We start from the raw sequence: 15,861 nt of genomic DNA on the forward strand, positions 1-15,861 counted from the left end.
TTAACACTATTCTTTCCTAACTTGAAGGTTTAACTATGGTTAATACAAATATTTTTAAATGTGAATTAGTCAAAATTATATGTTCTTTGGTCCTGACATACGCTAGTCTGATTTTCTTCCTTCATGGCGTTCCATCCCTATGGCATTTATTGGTTATGGCCTTTCACTTTCCTTTACCATATGTCATACATATGTATCAAGATAGGATACCAGAAGTATGGTTTAGTTAGAGCACAGCTGTAGGACAGTAGACTTTCTAGCTCTTACATGGGAGGAACTTGTATAGAACATTTTTCTTACAAGCATGCCAAAAATAATGTTTGGCTCTTCATATGTTTCCATGACCTTTTCTGATGCTCTCTCACCTTTCCCTCATGAAAGGGCTAAGTGCCAGCAAGAGGTGTGTTCTTGCTGTATCAAAACCTAGAAGTATAAGCTTCTTAGCCTTCTCAGCAGCGTTGTCTCCCAAAGTTGATTTCCATTTAACAGGCAATTAGCCAGATGTTGCAGTCACTGCAGCAAGTTCCTATTTCCTCTGGTTTTCACTTTGCTAGTTTCATGTTTTCTGGTCTGAAATGAAAGGATCCGCAGGCCAGATTTTGATGCACTAACAGGCTTCTGTGAAGCTCCTCTATTATCATCTCCATAAAGAAATTGGCTCTTCTGAGGAGAGAATGAAACAAAATATTTGTAAGTCACTAGGTTTTCTTCTTTGTATATGTAAGCAATAGCAGCTCTTTCTCAGGCTGTGAAAATAATTATCTGAACTTGCCACATGCATTTTGTTTATAGTGACACATATGTGCTCATACAGACACATGAAATACAAAATTATTTGTTTTCCTATCTCTTAAATATTAGGTAAGGATGTTTCCATATTACTAATCTGGTGACAGAAGGGAATCAAAGGGAAAGGTGTTTTTCTTGAAAATGAAAAGATTAAACTTTTTGATTTATGTTACAACCCATCATGCAGACTTGTTTTTACATACAAGAGGTGTTCATTAGTTTGCCCTCAAAATGGCTTATTTTGCTAGCTCTTTAGCAGGTCAGAATGGCTGAAAAATTGGTAAATGGCACTGCATGGTTTGGAAAACCATTCTGGTAGTCTAACAGTTGTGAAAAGAAGCACCTTGCTCCCTGTGTCAGTGAAAGAAAATGTGCTTTTCCATCCTAGAGAAAACTGACTTGCAGCAGTTAGCAAGGTTGAATGAGAAGGGGCAGAAAGAAATGGGAGATGCTTTCCGTGGAGGGTAGAACCTGTCCTGCTGGCTTGGGTGAGCCTGGCTTGGCAACGGGGTTGGTTTTAGAGTCATCTCTTAAAATGTACTGATTGCCATCTTAAAAGGCACCAAGTTTTTCTTGTCTTGGCAGTAAGTGGTTCTGATATTTATTCCTTTATAAAAAAGCATTCTCCATTCTTTGTGTTAATCAGTGTAATTTACAATATGACTGCAATTCTTAAAATTCTGAGAAGTGTTACATTGATGTGATATATAAAGGAATATTAATACAATAAATGAAGAATTCAGACTTCAAAAAGTTTCTGAAAAATTAGAAAAAATGGATTTCTGGTTTGTTACAGGCAAGTTTTCTAAGCCCTCTCAATAAAGTTCTTCTGATACATTTACTGTATGTTAATCCGCATTTTGAGTAAGAAAGCAATACTGATGACTTCTTAAAATTTAATACAAGCCAAACCCTCTTACTATAATTCTATTACACATATTTATGACAATATAATTCAGTGTTTGTTTTCTTTTGTGTTGTTTTTTTTTTTTTAACTTCTTTTAACAGCTTGTCCTGGGACATACACATCTGTAATGTCAGTGTGTCTAAATGATAATCCATCACATTACAAAATAACATTGTCTGGCACTATGAAGTCACCAAAAATAAATTTTGATCCCCCATTTTTAATGCTGATGCCAGTTCCTCTGGATGTGAAAACTGAAACAGCCATCAATATAATTCCACAAAATTATCTAAGGTAAAAATCTCAAAATAAATTCATCACAGGAACCCTGAATAATTATTGGTTTAGTTCTTTTCATTAAAAAGTGAATTATTTTTTGTTTGTGAAGTTTAGTATTAATTTTCTGCTTATCAAAGGATTTCATATTTAAGAAAAATTAATATAATTAATATTGCTATACATTCAACAAGCATATGTTCTGTCCTCAAAACATTCCTGCTTCATGAAGTGACCATCTTCTGATACATTCATTCTGTCCAATGCTTTTTAAATTACTTTAAATAGCACAAAAATTAAGGAGAGTCCTACCGGATTTTTTGTTAACTTTATTCAGATACTAAGATCATAGACTTTATCTGATGAAAATGCAAAAATAAATATAAGACTTTCTCTTTTATTTTCTCTGCTCCACAGGTTATAAAACACTGTTTTGAATTCTAGCTGCTGTTTGGACAGTTGGTGGGCTTTGTGGGTTTTGGTTTTGTTTTGTGTTTTTTTTTTTTTTTTTTTTTTTTTTTTTGTTTTTGTTTTTTTTTTTTTTTTTAAATAATGCTTTTTTCTTCCTAAGCAAAATTTTAGTACCGAAGAGGACAACAGAAATGTTTTGATTCTGGCATTTAAAATAAAAAATAATTCATATATTTTTCATTTTTATGTAGATCACCTAATTTATCCTGTTATTTGAATTTATAAGAGAGCCTGTTTGTAATCTTCATGTTATGTATCATAACCCAGTACCACACTTATTCCAGTTTGGTTTAAATATTAATATTTTAATCTTTCCAAGCACTCTTGTTTATATATCTGTGAAATATACTTTTCTGGTCCCTGAGGTACAAGTTTTCAGTTTGTAATTAGTAAAGAGCATAATATTAGATTTTTATGCTTATGTACGTATCATTTCAATACCAGAACAACTAATTTGCTGTAAATTAATGAAATTGCCTTCAAATTATTATTGTCTTATCTCATTTGAGTTGTAGTAATTTATCAAGTGATTTGCCTGTTGTCAGTAAATCAGTGGTTGGAACTGAAAGGGTTCCATGTGGGCCTGGTCTGACTGCCATTCTTTCAGAACTGGCACCTAAAATTATATAAATGGGGAAAGCATCTTCTGTATCTTCATGAATTTCCCCTTAATATTTCTGTTTTAAAACTTGCTTTAACTTGTTGAATGATAATGTAGTTTAATCAAAATTAATGGAAGCTTTAATTTTTGGAAACCTAAAGTAAGGAAATAATGTTTACGCCCTTAGTAGCACTGTTAATAGAGATTGTTTTTCATTTGGATGTTGAACTATTCTGGGTCAGTATAAAATGTTCAGATACACGTACAGAAAACAAACTAGTATCTAAATGCTAAAGGATTTTTAATACTTTACTTTCACTTGATTTATGCTTTAAAACTGAGGTTGTTATTTTGTATTTAACTGTGAAAAGCAGTTTTGTAAATTTGTGAATCTGTGAATTAACTTTACTGTCATCCTACGAGCACAAACACCATTTTTATTTTTAACGCAGGCAATCACAAATTCAAGTTGAACTTCCAGAGCTTGAACTTGATGATGGTGACAGGATTTACCCTTTTTCTGTACAGTTCCCAGAAGGGCAAGATATTGTTCTTTCATCAGATGGCACAAATAAGGAACTAATTTGTCATATCAGCTTCAGATCATCTAGACCAGTGTCGTTTTTAGGGGATATGTTCTTCATCGATGAAGAAGAAAACAGGTAATATGTGTGCAATTCAAATTTGTTTGGGGGGGCAGGGTCCAAACTGACAAAGCTGTATATAAGACACAGAACTCGTAATGGTTGGGTGAAGGCATATAAGAATTGTGCTGAAAAAATTGAAAATGAAGCATAGAAATGTATTTATTTTTTTCAACTTGAATTACAGTTCAAAACCACAAAATTTATCTTTGGTCTCTAAGGTAAGATTTATCTAAGTGGCTTTCTTAAGGTCTTGTATCTCATTCATATCTACTAGTAATTCTTAAGTCTACTTCAGTCTTCTCTGATTGTGTTGGAAAGGCACGGTTGTCATTCAGCAAATCCCAAAGTTTTCTATTACAAAATACTTAGCTTTTTGAAAATACCCTATTAACGTTTTACAGTCCATTCCATGCTGGCTATCATGGTGGTCTGATTTTGGGTTGAGCCAAACTCCATGAAATTCTGTTCTGTTGAGCCTTTCTCCTGTGTTTCATTTTTTTTTAAGACAACAAAATGTTTGTGACTGGTTTAGAGTCCCTATTCTGGCATCCGGAAGAGCTGTTGGTTCTTCCCACCTATTTGCAAATCTTTACACAGTTGCAGTGGAGTTATCTTACAAAGGATTGCTCCATTTTCCGTCCTCTCAAAAGCTTCAAGTGTTCCTCTGTTACCCAAGAATTCAAGAAGAGACATTTTGAAGTAACTTACAGATACTGTCTCTAAGTAAGAAATTCTGGTTATTTTAAAGAATATCTGTACAACTTAGAACTGTGAAAGAGTACTTGTTTTTTGCCTTTTTTAAAAAAAAACACCTGAGAATTGTATAAATAATAAATCACACTAATAAACTACATGTGGTTTATTCATTCCTTGAGTCTCTGAGCTTCAGAGTAAAGGTAGGGGGACTTCTCAAGGGGGAATTACACCGCAAGTCAGAATTTAATTTTGCTAGGAAGCAGCAAAATACATGTCCCAGTCTTGTGGGATGTGGTTTGGTTTGGTTTTCTTTTCTTTTGTGTGTGTGTGGTTTTGTTTGTTTACTTTGTTTTTTTGTGTTGGTTTTGGATTGGGTTTTTTGGCTACTGAGAAAGCAAGCTGTATTCCTGCAAAGTTCTGAGACAGGAATTGGGAAAATATGATTAATATATTAATGCCTTTATTATTATTTTTTTTTAATTTAGGAGGAGCAGAGCAGTATCTTTGAGGTGCTCTATAGGGAAACAGTTGGTTCCTGAATAAAAAGGGGGCTGACTTCTGATCTCAGTGAAGGTGTTCTTTGGGGAATAAGATAAAAAGGGGTCGTTTAAAAAGCCAGGTGATACAATACTGCATGGATGGATGTTGCTCATCTATATCAGTGCAATTTATTGTTTACAGATTCTAAAATACATATATATATACACATACACACACGTATGTGTGTTTGGTGTTGTGGGTTTTTTTGGTTGTTATTGTTGGGTTTTTTTTGTGTGTAATGCTACTAATTAATAAAAGTATGCTAGGGATAAGTTTCAGCTTTAGACCATACTTCCTGTATGGAAACTGTACAGGATACTGTCTTTTCTCATACATGATATATGAGATGCAGGATTGGATAGCGAAGTAATAAAAACTGTTGGTGTCTTCTTCCTCCCTCCATGCTGGACTCTTCAGTGTGTTCTGCTCTGCCTTAGGGGAACTTTCTGGACAGCAGCAGCAGCAGAAGCAGGCAGTACCAGAGAGAAGGGATAAGGGACAGATGTGCTTTACATTGTATTTTATTTATATACTTCCTCAAATGCAGGCTCAGATCACTACATCAGAAAGCATTTGAAGTTTTCAAAAGTACTGAAATTATTTGGGAATATAAGCATCTGAAAACTACTTAGGAATTTATGTAGTCTAATTCTTGTTAGACAGGAATTCCTTTAGGACAGAACACTGAGAATTTGACAGCAATTTATATGCAGTGTTCATACCAAAATTAATATCTTTAAAACACTGTTTAGTGATGAAGACATGCAAATCTGAAATTCATATACCTTGTTTTGATTTTAAAGTAGTAGACTTTTTTTGAGTAACTTTATTGGTGAAAAGAAATGCAGAAGGTCTCCTCTGCCCCTAGTAAATCAAATCTGTTACTAAATGTTCTGTGCATAAATAACCATTTTCAGCATTTGTCCTTTTTGTTCATCTCTTGCCTTGGTGGGATGAATGGGTGTATGCTTGAGGGGGAAATACAGGTACTGCTGAGATTAATTAATTCCTGCAGTTACTATTTTCAGTAAAGCAACTATTTTGAGTGTTGAATATCTCCACCGTACAGCATAGAATGGCCTTTTTCCTAAGCATAAACCTAAATTTTATATTATTTTGATGCAAGGATTATGGACCTTTTAGTTATTACTGCTCACATTGGATTGGTATTTTATGTTTTTCTGTATAGATTGTCAGCCAAAAAGCTATTCCTACTCATTTTATTTAATCCTAAGATTTAATAATTGTGTGGAATTTGATTCGTAAATGTGTGCTAAAGCTTGCAGTAATTATGAGGAAAGGGTAATTTAAGCTTATGATGAGGTCTGAAATATAGCTGCTGAGCAGGCACAATATTTAGTTTTAATAACTGGTTTTATATGATGTACTAGCAGCTTCTCAAACCTTCTTATAGAGAAATAATCCTTTCTGCTGTGTAATAAACTTTTTTCAATATTTGCCAGTAAAAGTAAAGAAAGGATACCATTCTCAATTTAAAGGCAAGCTCAATATATTTTTGAAAAAAAGATAGCAAATAAAAGTAATCAAATTAAACTTAAAAGGCATCCCTGCTCACAAAGATTAAAAAAATCATGCCCAGGAATGTCAAATAATCTTAAAATTGCTGCTGTATTTTAAAACACAGTAGATAGGCATTTTTTTAAAGGACAGAACTAATAACATTGCTCTGCCAATGCACACATGATTTCGTGTCAGGCAGTTGCATGGGTGTGTGGGCTGTAGGAGCATACGATATAGAACCTGAACACAACTAGATGAAGGAGCATATCACCCAGAACAAAGGTATTCTGTGCATGCAATTATTCAGTGTAGTAATATCATTCATATTGGCTTTTGGAAGAAATTATTTTTATCATAACCAGAAAGAATTCTTTCCTTCAATTGGAAAAGTCTAAGTGTGTGCCTGAATCTTAATCCTGAGCATGTTGTTACTCTAATAATGTCTATGACAATTTATCCAGACTTGGGTTTCATTACTACTGTTAATATTACTATGTGCTTTGATACTCCACTCTATAGTAATCTGTAGCTGCAATTTCCTGTTCTCTGCTTGTCTACCCTCATTTTTCCCAGCACCTGCGTCCCCTGCCATGGGAGACTTAGGCAATGCGTTCAGACTTCAAAACTGATGCAACTAATTACCTAAGCATCCGAGCAGTTAGTTTTAAACTGTCTGTCTAATGAATTTAAACTGCTTTGTTAATTTGAGTCTTTTAGGAAGATAAGAATTCAGGGCCTTCTAGATATTTAATAATATAACTTTTTACACCACCTATGAAGGCTAACTGGCCTTGAATAGATTCTTGGTTTGTTTAATAGGCCATGAAATCTCACATTATCAGTTGCTGAAGATGTATTAATTTGTCAGGTGTGCTTTCTTTATATTTTCATTTTCAGAGTAATAATATGTATTTTAAAATTATTTGAACTAAAATTTTGAACTTCAACTCATATTCTGTGTTTAAGATGGAATTAAAATAAGTGAGTTAAAAAGTTATTTTCTTATGTTGGTAAAATACCATGTCTGTATTTAACTAATTAGAAAAAGAGCTTTCACTTCAAAGTAAAACTAATTCTAGGCATGTTTCAAAGCATGAGTAGTGATGACACAAATACTCTTGTTTTCTATTTTTTTACTTAGGCTCTGCGGGTTTTGGATTTCTAAATTCAGGTCAAACTTCAGTAGGATTAATTTGCATAGTCCATATTAAGTCCATCAAAATTTTTTTTTTTTTTTTTCTGTGACCCAGAATCAGAGTGATCATTGGGTAGAGGATAGATGAATTTGGCTACTTTACAGAATGCATTTGAAAGACATCCGGCAATCATGTTTTATAGCAGAACTATGCTATATGTAGCTGTAAAAGAAAACTGAAGAGATATATGATTGCCGTTTATGCAAGTAAATTACTGTGTACACAGATTCCATTAAATGGGTTATAAGAAAGTGCATTAATATTTATTTAATGACTGCCTTAATTGAGAATTTTCAGTTAATTTCTAATGTTATTTTTAATCTATCCTTCCTTTTCATTCCTTTGACTCCAAAGCAGAATAAATTAAATTTCTTTGGATAGGGCTGATAGGAAAACAGAAGTAAAAGATAACATAAAATCCAAGAATTAATAAATGGGAAGAAATATTTAGCTATGGTACTTATATCCTTCGACTTGAAAGAAATTTCTTCCTTCAACAGGAAAGAAGGTTTTCTGCCATCCTGATTGAAATTACTTTCACCTTATTCTTTCTAAAAAATTAGTAGTAGAAAAACAGCTACATATTGTGCTACACAATCAAAGAAAATGGTGCTCTGGGGAGCAAAATATCCCCAAACCTCCACACATGTGGTGGGTAGATAAATTGCTGTGATCACTGATGACACAAACGTGCTGAGGTCCTTGCCTCCCATGTTCTACAGTTCTCCATTTTCTTTCTCTCTCCGACTGGGAAGCTGGGGAAATTAATGCAATTTCTGATGTTCTCGTTTGTGGTTGGAACTTCAGGAAGAGAGGTTGCTGGGGATCTTAGCCTGTGATGATAACATGATGCCACTGAGATACAATCACTAAAAAGTACCCAGCTATGAATCAGTTCCAGTTGTTTTGATAATCCGTGAGATCTCAGTGTATCACGGAGGGAAACAGTACGTTCCCTTTTGCTGTTGGGAAACATGCCTAAACCATGCAGCTCTTTAAGAGTAACTGCTGGCAAATGTCAAATGCATGTATTCTGCTGGCATGCCTTAGAGCAGGGGTCCTCACTTTTTAACCAGGGGGCCGGCGCGCGGATGCAGTGGCAGGCAGTCATCTGCGGCTGCTTGGTTTCCCCCACAACCCCTGGCGGGGGGGGGGGGGGGGGGGGGGGGGGGGCGTGGGGCAGGGCGTTCTGTAAATACCAGGGGATGGATTGAGGACCCTGGGGGGGCATATCCGGCCTGCGGGCCGTAGTTTGAGGACCCCTGCCTTAGAGAATAAGAGCAGTCAATTTCTTTCAATATAATTTAAATTTGGAGAAATCGGGGAGCTGTAGAAAACACTGGAGTTCTTGGTATTTGCATGCTTCTTTGCTACATTCATCTGACCTAATAATATAATGGCATTTTACTTCCAATAGTTGGAGGTGCTTTTGAAAATCAGGATGGTCCAAACCCATTATTCAATCCTGTCCTTTTCTGTGCTTGTGGCTTTCTACCATTTTGATGGTCCCTGCCAGCTGAAGGGTCTGTTACTCAGAAATTAAGATCTGACATCATTGCTGCTACTAGAAAAGAGTGGCTGCTTTCCCAGCTGTAAGTCATCTATATCGTGTGAAACCATGTGTCTGTTACTGTTCATTATTGTATTTCAATTGCTGTGGAAGCTTGAGCTTCTACTACAAAGGATATAAGAGGCTTTGGGAACTCATTTATGAATAGACGTGGCAGAGCTTGCATGGGTCATCTTTTGCTCTCCCAGTTCTTTCATCTCTGGATCTGTTCAAGGATTTTTTGGGGGAGGGAGGAGGGCAGGTCTCTATTTACTTTTAAATAACAACTTCTTATTCACTGCATCTAGGTTATTCCTTGTTCTTAAAGATCTGCCAAATGCCTCACTCTCTTATCAAGTCTCATTTTGGCACTAATAATTTCTGCAAGCAGTTTGATTTTTTTTTTGTTTGTTTCCTAAAGTAGCACTGCAAGCTTCCCTTAAATATTTAAGTTTACCTAAGCAATGTTGCTGCAGAAATTGGTCAATTAGATCCTAATGACTTAGGATTGTTTCTTTTTAGAAATTGGTAGTGATATTGTGTATCTGTTAATGAATAGTGTTGAAGAAGGGTTACTGAATTATGCCTGTATTTCTAGAGCATTTGGGGTGTACTGACACAAAACAAATTATTTGTTTCTACTTAGAAAATGTCTGAAACACTATAAAGCAAAAAAAAAGATAAACATATTTTGGCTCAGTTTTTTGTCTTTCCACAAACATTAAAATAAAAAAAAAAATCAGAGTTAATTTAAGAGAAGGGAATGAATTGACCTATATAGTGTTGGATAATATTTTTTTGTCATCACAGTTGGAGTTTTAGTTTCTGGTGATCAGCAGGTTTCAAATTATGGTAAACAATATCTTAAATGGCCTTTCTGCTGTAGTCTTTGGAAATATGCATTAGAGAATAAACAGTGAAAATATCAGAGGCAATCATGTTCATGTAAATAACAAATTTTTACTTTATTAAGTATTATAAAATGGAATACACTCAATAATTTAATACATTTAGTGACTTCACATTTGCTAGCAATACAGGTGCCTTTCATTCTAATAGAATAACACAGACTTTTATATTATTTAGTTAAGCTCTGCTGCAAATACAGAATAAATACGCTGCACAAAACTTCTAGCTTTGTAACCTCATTTCATGAATGGTGTGGTAAATAAAGGTCAGTGATACAAGATGATTTTAAGCAGTGCAGAATGCACATGTTTGTCAGCTATTTGCCATATTTGTATGGAAATATGCATGCTTTTCTGTCTGGTGGCCTATATCTCAGGGCCTGAAACATGTATGATAAATGTTTAGCTCCTAGCACCTTTGTTTTTTTCTGCCATGCTTTCTTATGAATGGAGTGTCATCTCTTGAAATTTTTTTGGTATTTTTGACACCTTAGTCGAAAGAGTTAATTAGTTTTAATGTTGGTTAATAAGTTAATGTAGAGTAAAAAAACCCCTGTGTAATAACATAGGACTAAGCTCATTTGAATTACATGTCAGTTGCAATAAGAGCATACATATAGAAGGCTAACAGAGATACATTGATGGCAATAATTTGCTTGTTGACTGCACCCCGAGAGATTGAGGTGAAGTAAAGAAAAAGTGTTAAAAGGTGGATTGCTACACATTAATGTGGCTGCTGCAGACAGTACAGACACTCTAGTGAACACTGGAGCATGTACGTCAATTTCTATTACATTCTAGCAATTACAGTCAAGATCTCATTGCTTTTAAATTGAATGTATTTGTTTGTAAATATTTATTTTGTGATTTCTGTAAAGTCCTATAAATTTTAAATCAAAATAGAAGTTGCTTTTCAAGAAAACTTCCCCTGTCAGAAGTTATAGGATATATTTACCAAGTTAGCAGTCTCCTTTAGGACACTCATAAATGTTGGCTGTAATTTTAGTTGTTTTTTCTTTTCAGAGAGACAGAGTTCATTTATTTTGTGAAATCTCTGCTAACTCTTGAACTTTCAGATTAATGATACATCCATGGTCATAGTAAAACTATGAAGTGGAAATACTGTACTAAACTTCACCATTTCAGCATGTGTGGTCCCATCTGTGTAATCTCATACTGAACCAGAATAGAAACGAACAGAAGTTGCCTGACACATTCATTCCATCTTTTTTTTCTTGTGCTGAAATATCTTCATCATGGCTAAATATAAAGTTTTCACTTTTGTATTTTGTTTTGAACAGGTTCTCAATTCAAGTTGCTGCAACAGCAGAGAATTGCCTTCTTACTTTATACCCGTATTTGGCATTTCACCACTCTAATCAACAAATTATCTTGAGAACCAGTAAGCAGTCAACACTACCTCTTAAAATTATATCATGTCCAGTAGTTATTATCAATGTTTTCAGTGTGATAACAGGGATGTTACCATCAATGTAGTATTTTTCCTCATTAATTACAAGGGGATTTTGCAATTCAATTTTTGAAACAGTTTAATAGCTTCTGTTTTGTTGTTGAAAGTGAGGAAAATAATATAAGTGATTTGGTAATTAGGTTTATTGAAAAATATTGTATGAACTTGAATCTTACAGAATGTTTTATGAAATTTTTAAAATATGAGCAGAGAAAACATCCCAAACAATAGAGATTAAATTAACATATTTTTTAATTACATTGATAAAAAATGATCATCAGTAATTCCTAGGACAACAGTTGGCTATGCTTTGAAGAAAGCAAAAGAGAAGAAAGTCACACGATGGTATGGTAAAATCTGATCATTCTTTGCTTGTAAGGAATAGTTTTCAGGGTTTTTTAATGACTGTCCTTGAAGGTTAGAAAGCATAGCTGTACTTTAAGGCCTAATAAAAGCCTGTGACCAGAGACTAGAAATATGCAGTGTCTCTTTGCCTGCCTCTCTGAGTCTATATCTCCACCTGTGTCCCCCACCACAGCCTCAAACTCTGCCTGTCTCCTGCCCCACCCCCTTTCTGCCTGCTTCAGTGATCTGTATTCTCTTTATGTGTAGCTGAGTTTATGGGAAGAGATTAGGAACATTGTAGAATTCAGGTGAGAAAGGATCTCTGGGGGTCATCTAGTCCAACCTCCTGCTCAAAGCAGGTTCAAATATAGGGTAAATTATTATATTTTATAGTTGTTCTGATTTCTTATATATATATATATATATATATGTAATAATTATATAATATATTGCATAACATGTGCATAAATATTATTTAATATATCACATATGTAATATATGTTATATATTGTTATGATATATTTTGATGAAATAGACAAGTTTTTCAGATAAGCAAGGCATTCCCTAGGTCTGAAATAGATTTAGCTTTGAATATGGCAAATTTTAAGACTACATTAACTTAAAATAGTTGTGTTACTCAGGCTATCTAAGAGACACTTGGTACTTCTGAAATTGCAAAAGGGATTAGCAAGAAGACAGGTAGTGATTTTTTTTTTTTCCATATAAAAGATAGGTATATATACAAATGAAGATAGGAAACGAGGAAAAGTATTATTTCTGTCAATTACTGCTAAATTGAGTCTATTTTATGTGGTTTTATTAAAGACCGTTTTGGTGTGGAATGCTTTTTAATGTGACCAAACCATATCTATGCAATACAGTGGCTTTGAAAGCAATTCAGGAGGACTTTGCTTCCACATATCTGACACCGTGGTCTTGTGTTATTTGCTCCAAACCATATGCATAACAGTGCCAGCAATCGAAAATTGAAGATAATCGTAAAGAGTTTTTCCTTCTCTTACTGGTTTCTGGTGTGTTTACTTCTCTAGAAACTACACAGAGTTCCTCTTCTACACTTGTTCTGGAGACTGACATTAGAGATAGCTAGCAGAGGGTCCTCCAACCCTATCATAGGCCAACATGAGAATGTCAGAACATATGTTTTGACAGAACTGATGGACTGATAGAACATATTTTTGAGTTTGATTTGTAAAATATTTGTTGTTGAGTCTGAAAGAGCTTGATAATGGTATGCTGAGACTCGTTTTAGAGCTGTGATCAAAAATTCCTTAAAAATATTTTGTTTGTGAGTTAGAATTCTTAAATTAGCGCTGTTCTGATAGTTGATTTTCAGCAAGTTTGAAGACACATCCTGTAAAACAAGGGTTTTAAATGGAACAATAATTCAAACATTAATGGAAAAAAACATGCAGGTAATGTTTTTTTGTCTCTGATCTAATGACCAAAGTGTGATTTTCATCATGAGTCAAATGGAAACTGTACTTGATTAACTGAATCACAAAAAAGAAAAATATAGAAGCAGATATCTGTTTATAAACTGTTAGAGCACAGACAATAAAATATGTTTTCTCAGCTGCAGCTTTTAATCTTGTTTTATAGACAGTAAAGACAGCAGTAGTGGAGAAGTTGTTCTGCATCCATGTTATACTCCACAATCACTTTCCCATAGTTTTTCTTCAAGTTCCTTTGGTGCAACCTCTGACTCAACCTATGAAGATTCTCAATCAGGTATATTCTAGCTGTTTTTTTGAAATACATTGAGCTCTTAAAACTGCTTTTCAGCTTACTGCTTTAAAGATATTTTCCACATTTGTAAGCTTTGCCTGAAATGCTTGTGCACATATAGTCAATGAATATTGAAGAGGCTGTTTTCTCCTGTAACACTGTGGAAAACCTGGCTTAGAGTACAGAAACAGAAAAAACCCTCTCCTTTGTTTTACCCGACTAAATGGAAGAGAAATCAGGCAAACTATTTAAAAACAAACAAAAAAAGAAACCCAACCAAAAAATGTCAAAGTCTCATTTGCAATAACATGTCTGTGGAGGAGCCAGTAGAAAAACAACTACTGAACAAAACTAAGATTAGTTGCCAGGATGGTCATTATTTCTATAGTCATGAACTAATCTACCATAGACACTCTGTAAATATGCTATATTCTGCAAAGGTCTAGTTGTATGCTTAGGTTAGGCTTCAACATTTTTATTACATTTATGAAGTACACTATAAAAACAACCATTGTCAGTGGGGCTCAGTTAGGGTGCTATTCCATATGAACTAAGAGTAATAGATGTTCTGTAAGGTTGTCAGGTGACTAGGAGCTGAGGCTGTTGACACTTCTTTCAGGGGCTGGTTTATCTAACAAGGATGTTAGAACAGCAGAAGTTACTGCTGCTGTTTCATCACTGTTAGGAATCCACTCTTGCAGATCCACTTAACGTTTGTGTGATCATTGTCTAAAGGTGTTGCCAAGACAAACACGGGTAGTTAAACAGATTAAGTACAATGATTCATTTTTACATGATTCATTTTTAATGGCATGATGTTATATGGTTTTGGATCTGAAAAAGCACCTCTGGCAATGGTGGCAGTGACAAGATTGGAAAAGTTATCTTGTCAGCCAGCAAAACTGCACAAACTCAGATCTGACTGCATGATGATCTTATAAGGACAAGTCTCTTTTCTCCAGATGGCATTGTTTTTTCTTCTTAAATCCTAACAAGTTTTTTTCAAATTCACTAAGGTATTAATTTTATTTTTGCTCCACTTAATAAAACATTAAAACTGTAACAGTGGTATTAAAATACACCTTCAAGGATGGAATAATTTAAGTTTTGTGCTATGAAGATAATTATTGCTTGTTTTCTTAGTTATCTTTTATGCAATAATATTGTTGTTGATGTTGTTAACCACTAGTAGTTGTTAAAATATGTAATCTCAACTTTGACCAGGTCAGAATTTAGGAGAGAGAAAGCCTAAAAGAGGAGAGAAAAGTCCAGTGGATTATAGATTGGGCTGAAGGCTTGGTTATACCTATACAATACCTGATAAACTGTTTGAACAACAGTCAGTCACTGTGCCACACTTTGTGATTGGGGTGGGGAGCTAGCATTGACTAGCTGGTAAAGCTATACGTACTGGAGGTGTATGTAAGACTGTTTCTTTGAGATTGCTGTCTGTGGTTTTGTAGCCATGCCTGAGTTTATTTTTTCTGAGAATATTTTTTTCTGGATAATAATTATTTCTTTAAGTGAAATTAGATTCCAAGAATATAATTTGTTCTATTCCTAAGATGTGTACTCATTCAACTTATTGCTCATAAAAAAAGTTGATCATTTGCTGTCTGACAGTTTTGCTGTCTGACAGTTTTTCTGAAAACAACTGTATGTAAAAAAAAAAAAACAGGTAAAAGATAATTGGTTTTGTGCTAGACAAAATCAGGGAAATAAGAAATCATTCTGTTTTTTTTTTGGTGTTTATTATTCAGAGTCGGATACTACTTTTGAAAGTGAGAGCGATGAAAAGATAAGTGAAGAGAGTGAAGCTAACAGTCAAAGTGATGGGAGAGAAAATAAATTTGAATTATCATTTTTTCCCGATGAGGATAAAAAGGAGTACATCTTCTTTCAGAAAGCCCTAACTGCTATTGAGAATTGGTTCACTCTCTTTGGTTGGTCTAAGGGACAAAATCCTGTTTCAATACCACATTCACTAAGACGGTAATTCATCTCTGCTTAGAGCTAACTTATGTCTACCTAATAAAATATTAACATATATACTAAAGTGTTTTGGATATGATTTGAGGAATATAAATATGTACTAATACAGAGTTCTATGTTAAAGTTGTAACATCCATGTGCTGTTTATGATAAATGTCATTCAGGTATTATTTTTCATTTTAAAAAAATACATTTCCAACTGATAT

The 15,861-nt window shown here is 34.3% G+C and overlaps 1 protein-coding gene across 1 annotated transcript in view; it reads left to right on the plus strand.

Annotated features, from left to right (window-relative positions):
- CFAP47 (cilia and flagella associated protein 47) overlaps window positions 1-15,861 on the plus strand; it is a 343,220-nt gene that overhangs the window by 52,079 nt on the left and 275,280 nt on the right. The window contains exons 25-29 of the mRNA XM_040584179.1: window positions 1,798-1,990; window positions 3,497-3,706; window positions 11,403-11,503; window positions 13,538-13,666; window positions 15,424-15,655. Coding sequence (XP_040440113.1) covers window positions 1,798-1,990; window positions 3,497-3,706; window positions 11,403-11,503; window positions 13,538-13,666; window positions 15,424-15,655 — 865 coding nt within the window. The remainder of the gene's footprint in view (window positions 1-1,797; window positions 1,991-3,496; window positions 3,707-11,402; window positions 11,504-13,537; window positions 13,667-15,423; window positions 15,656-15,861) is intronic.

This window comes from Falco naumanni, chromosome 2, assembly GCF_017639655.2.
Source record: "Falco naumanni isolate bFalNau1 chromosome 2, bFalNau1.pat, whole genome shotgun sequence".
Taxonomy (NCBI): domain Eukaryota; kingdom Metazoa; phylum Chordata; class Aves; order Falconiformes; family Falconidae; genus Falco; species Falco naumanni.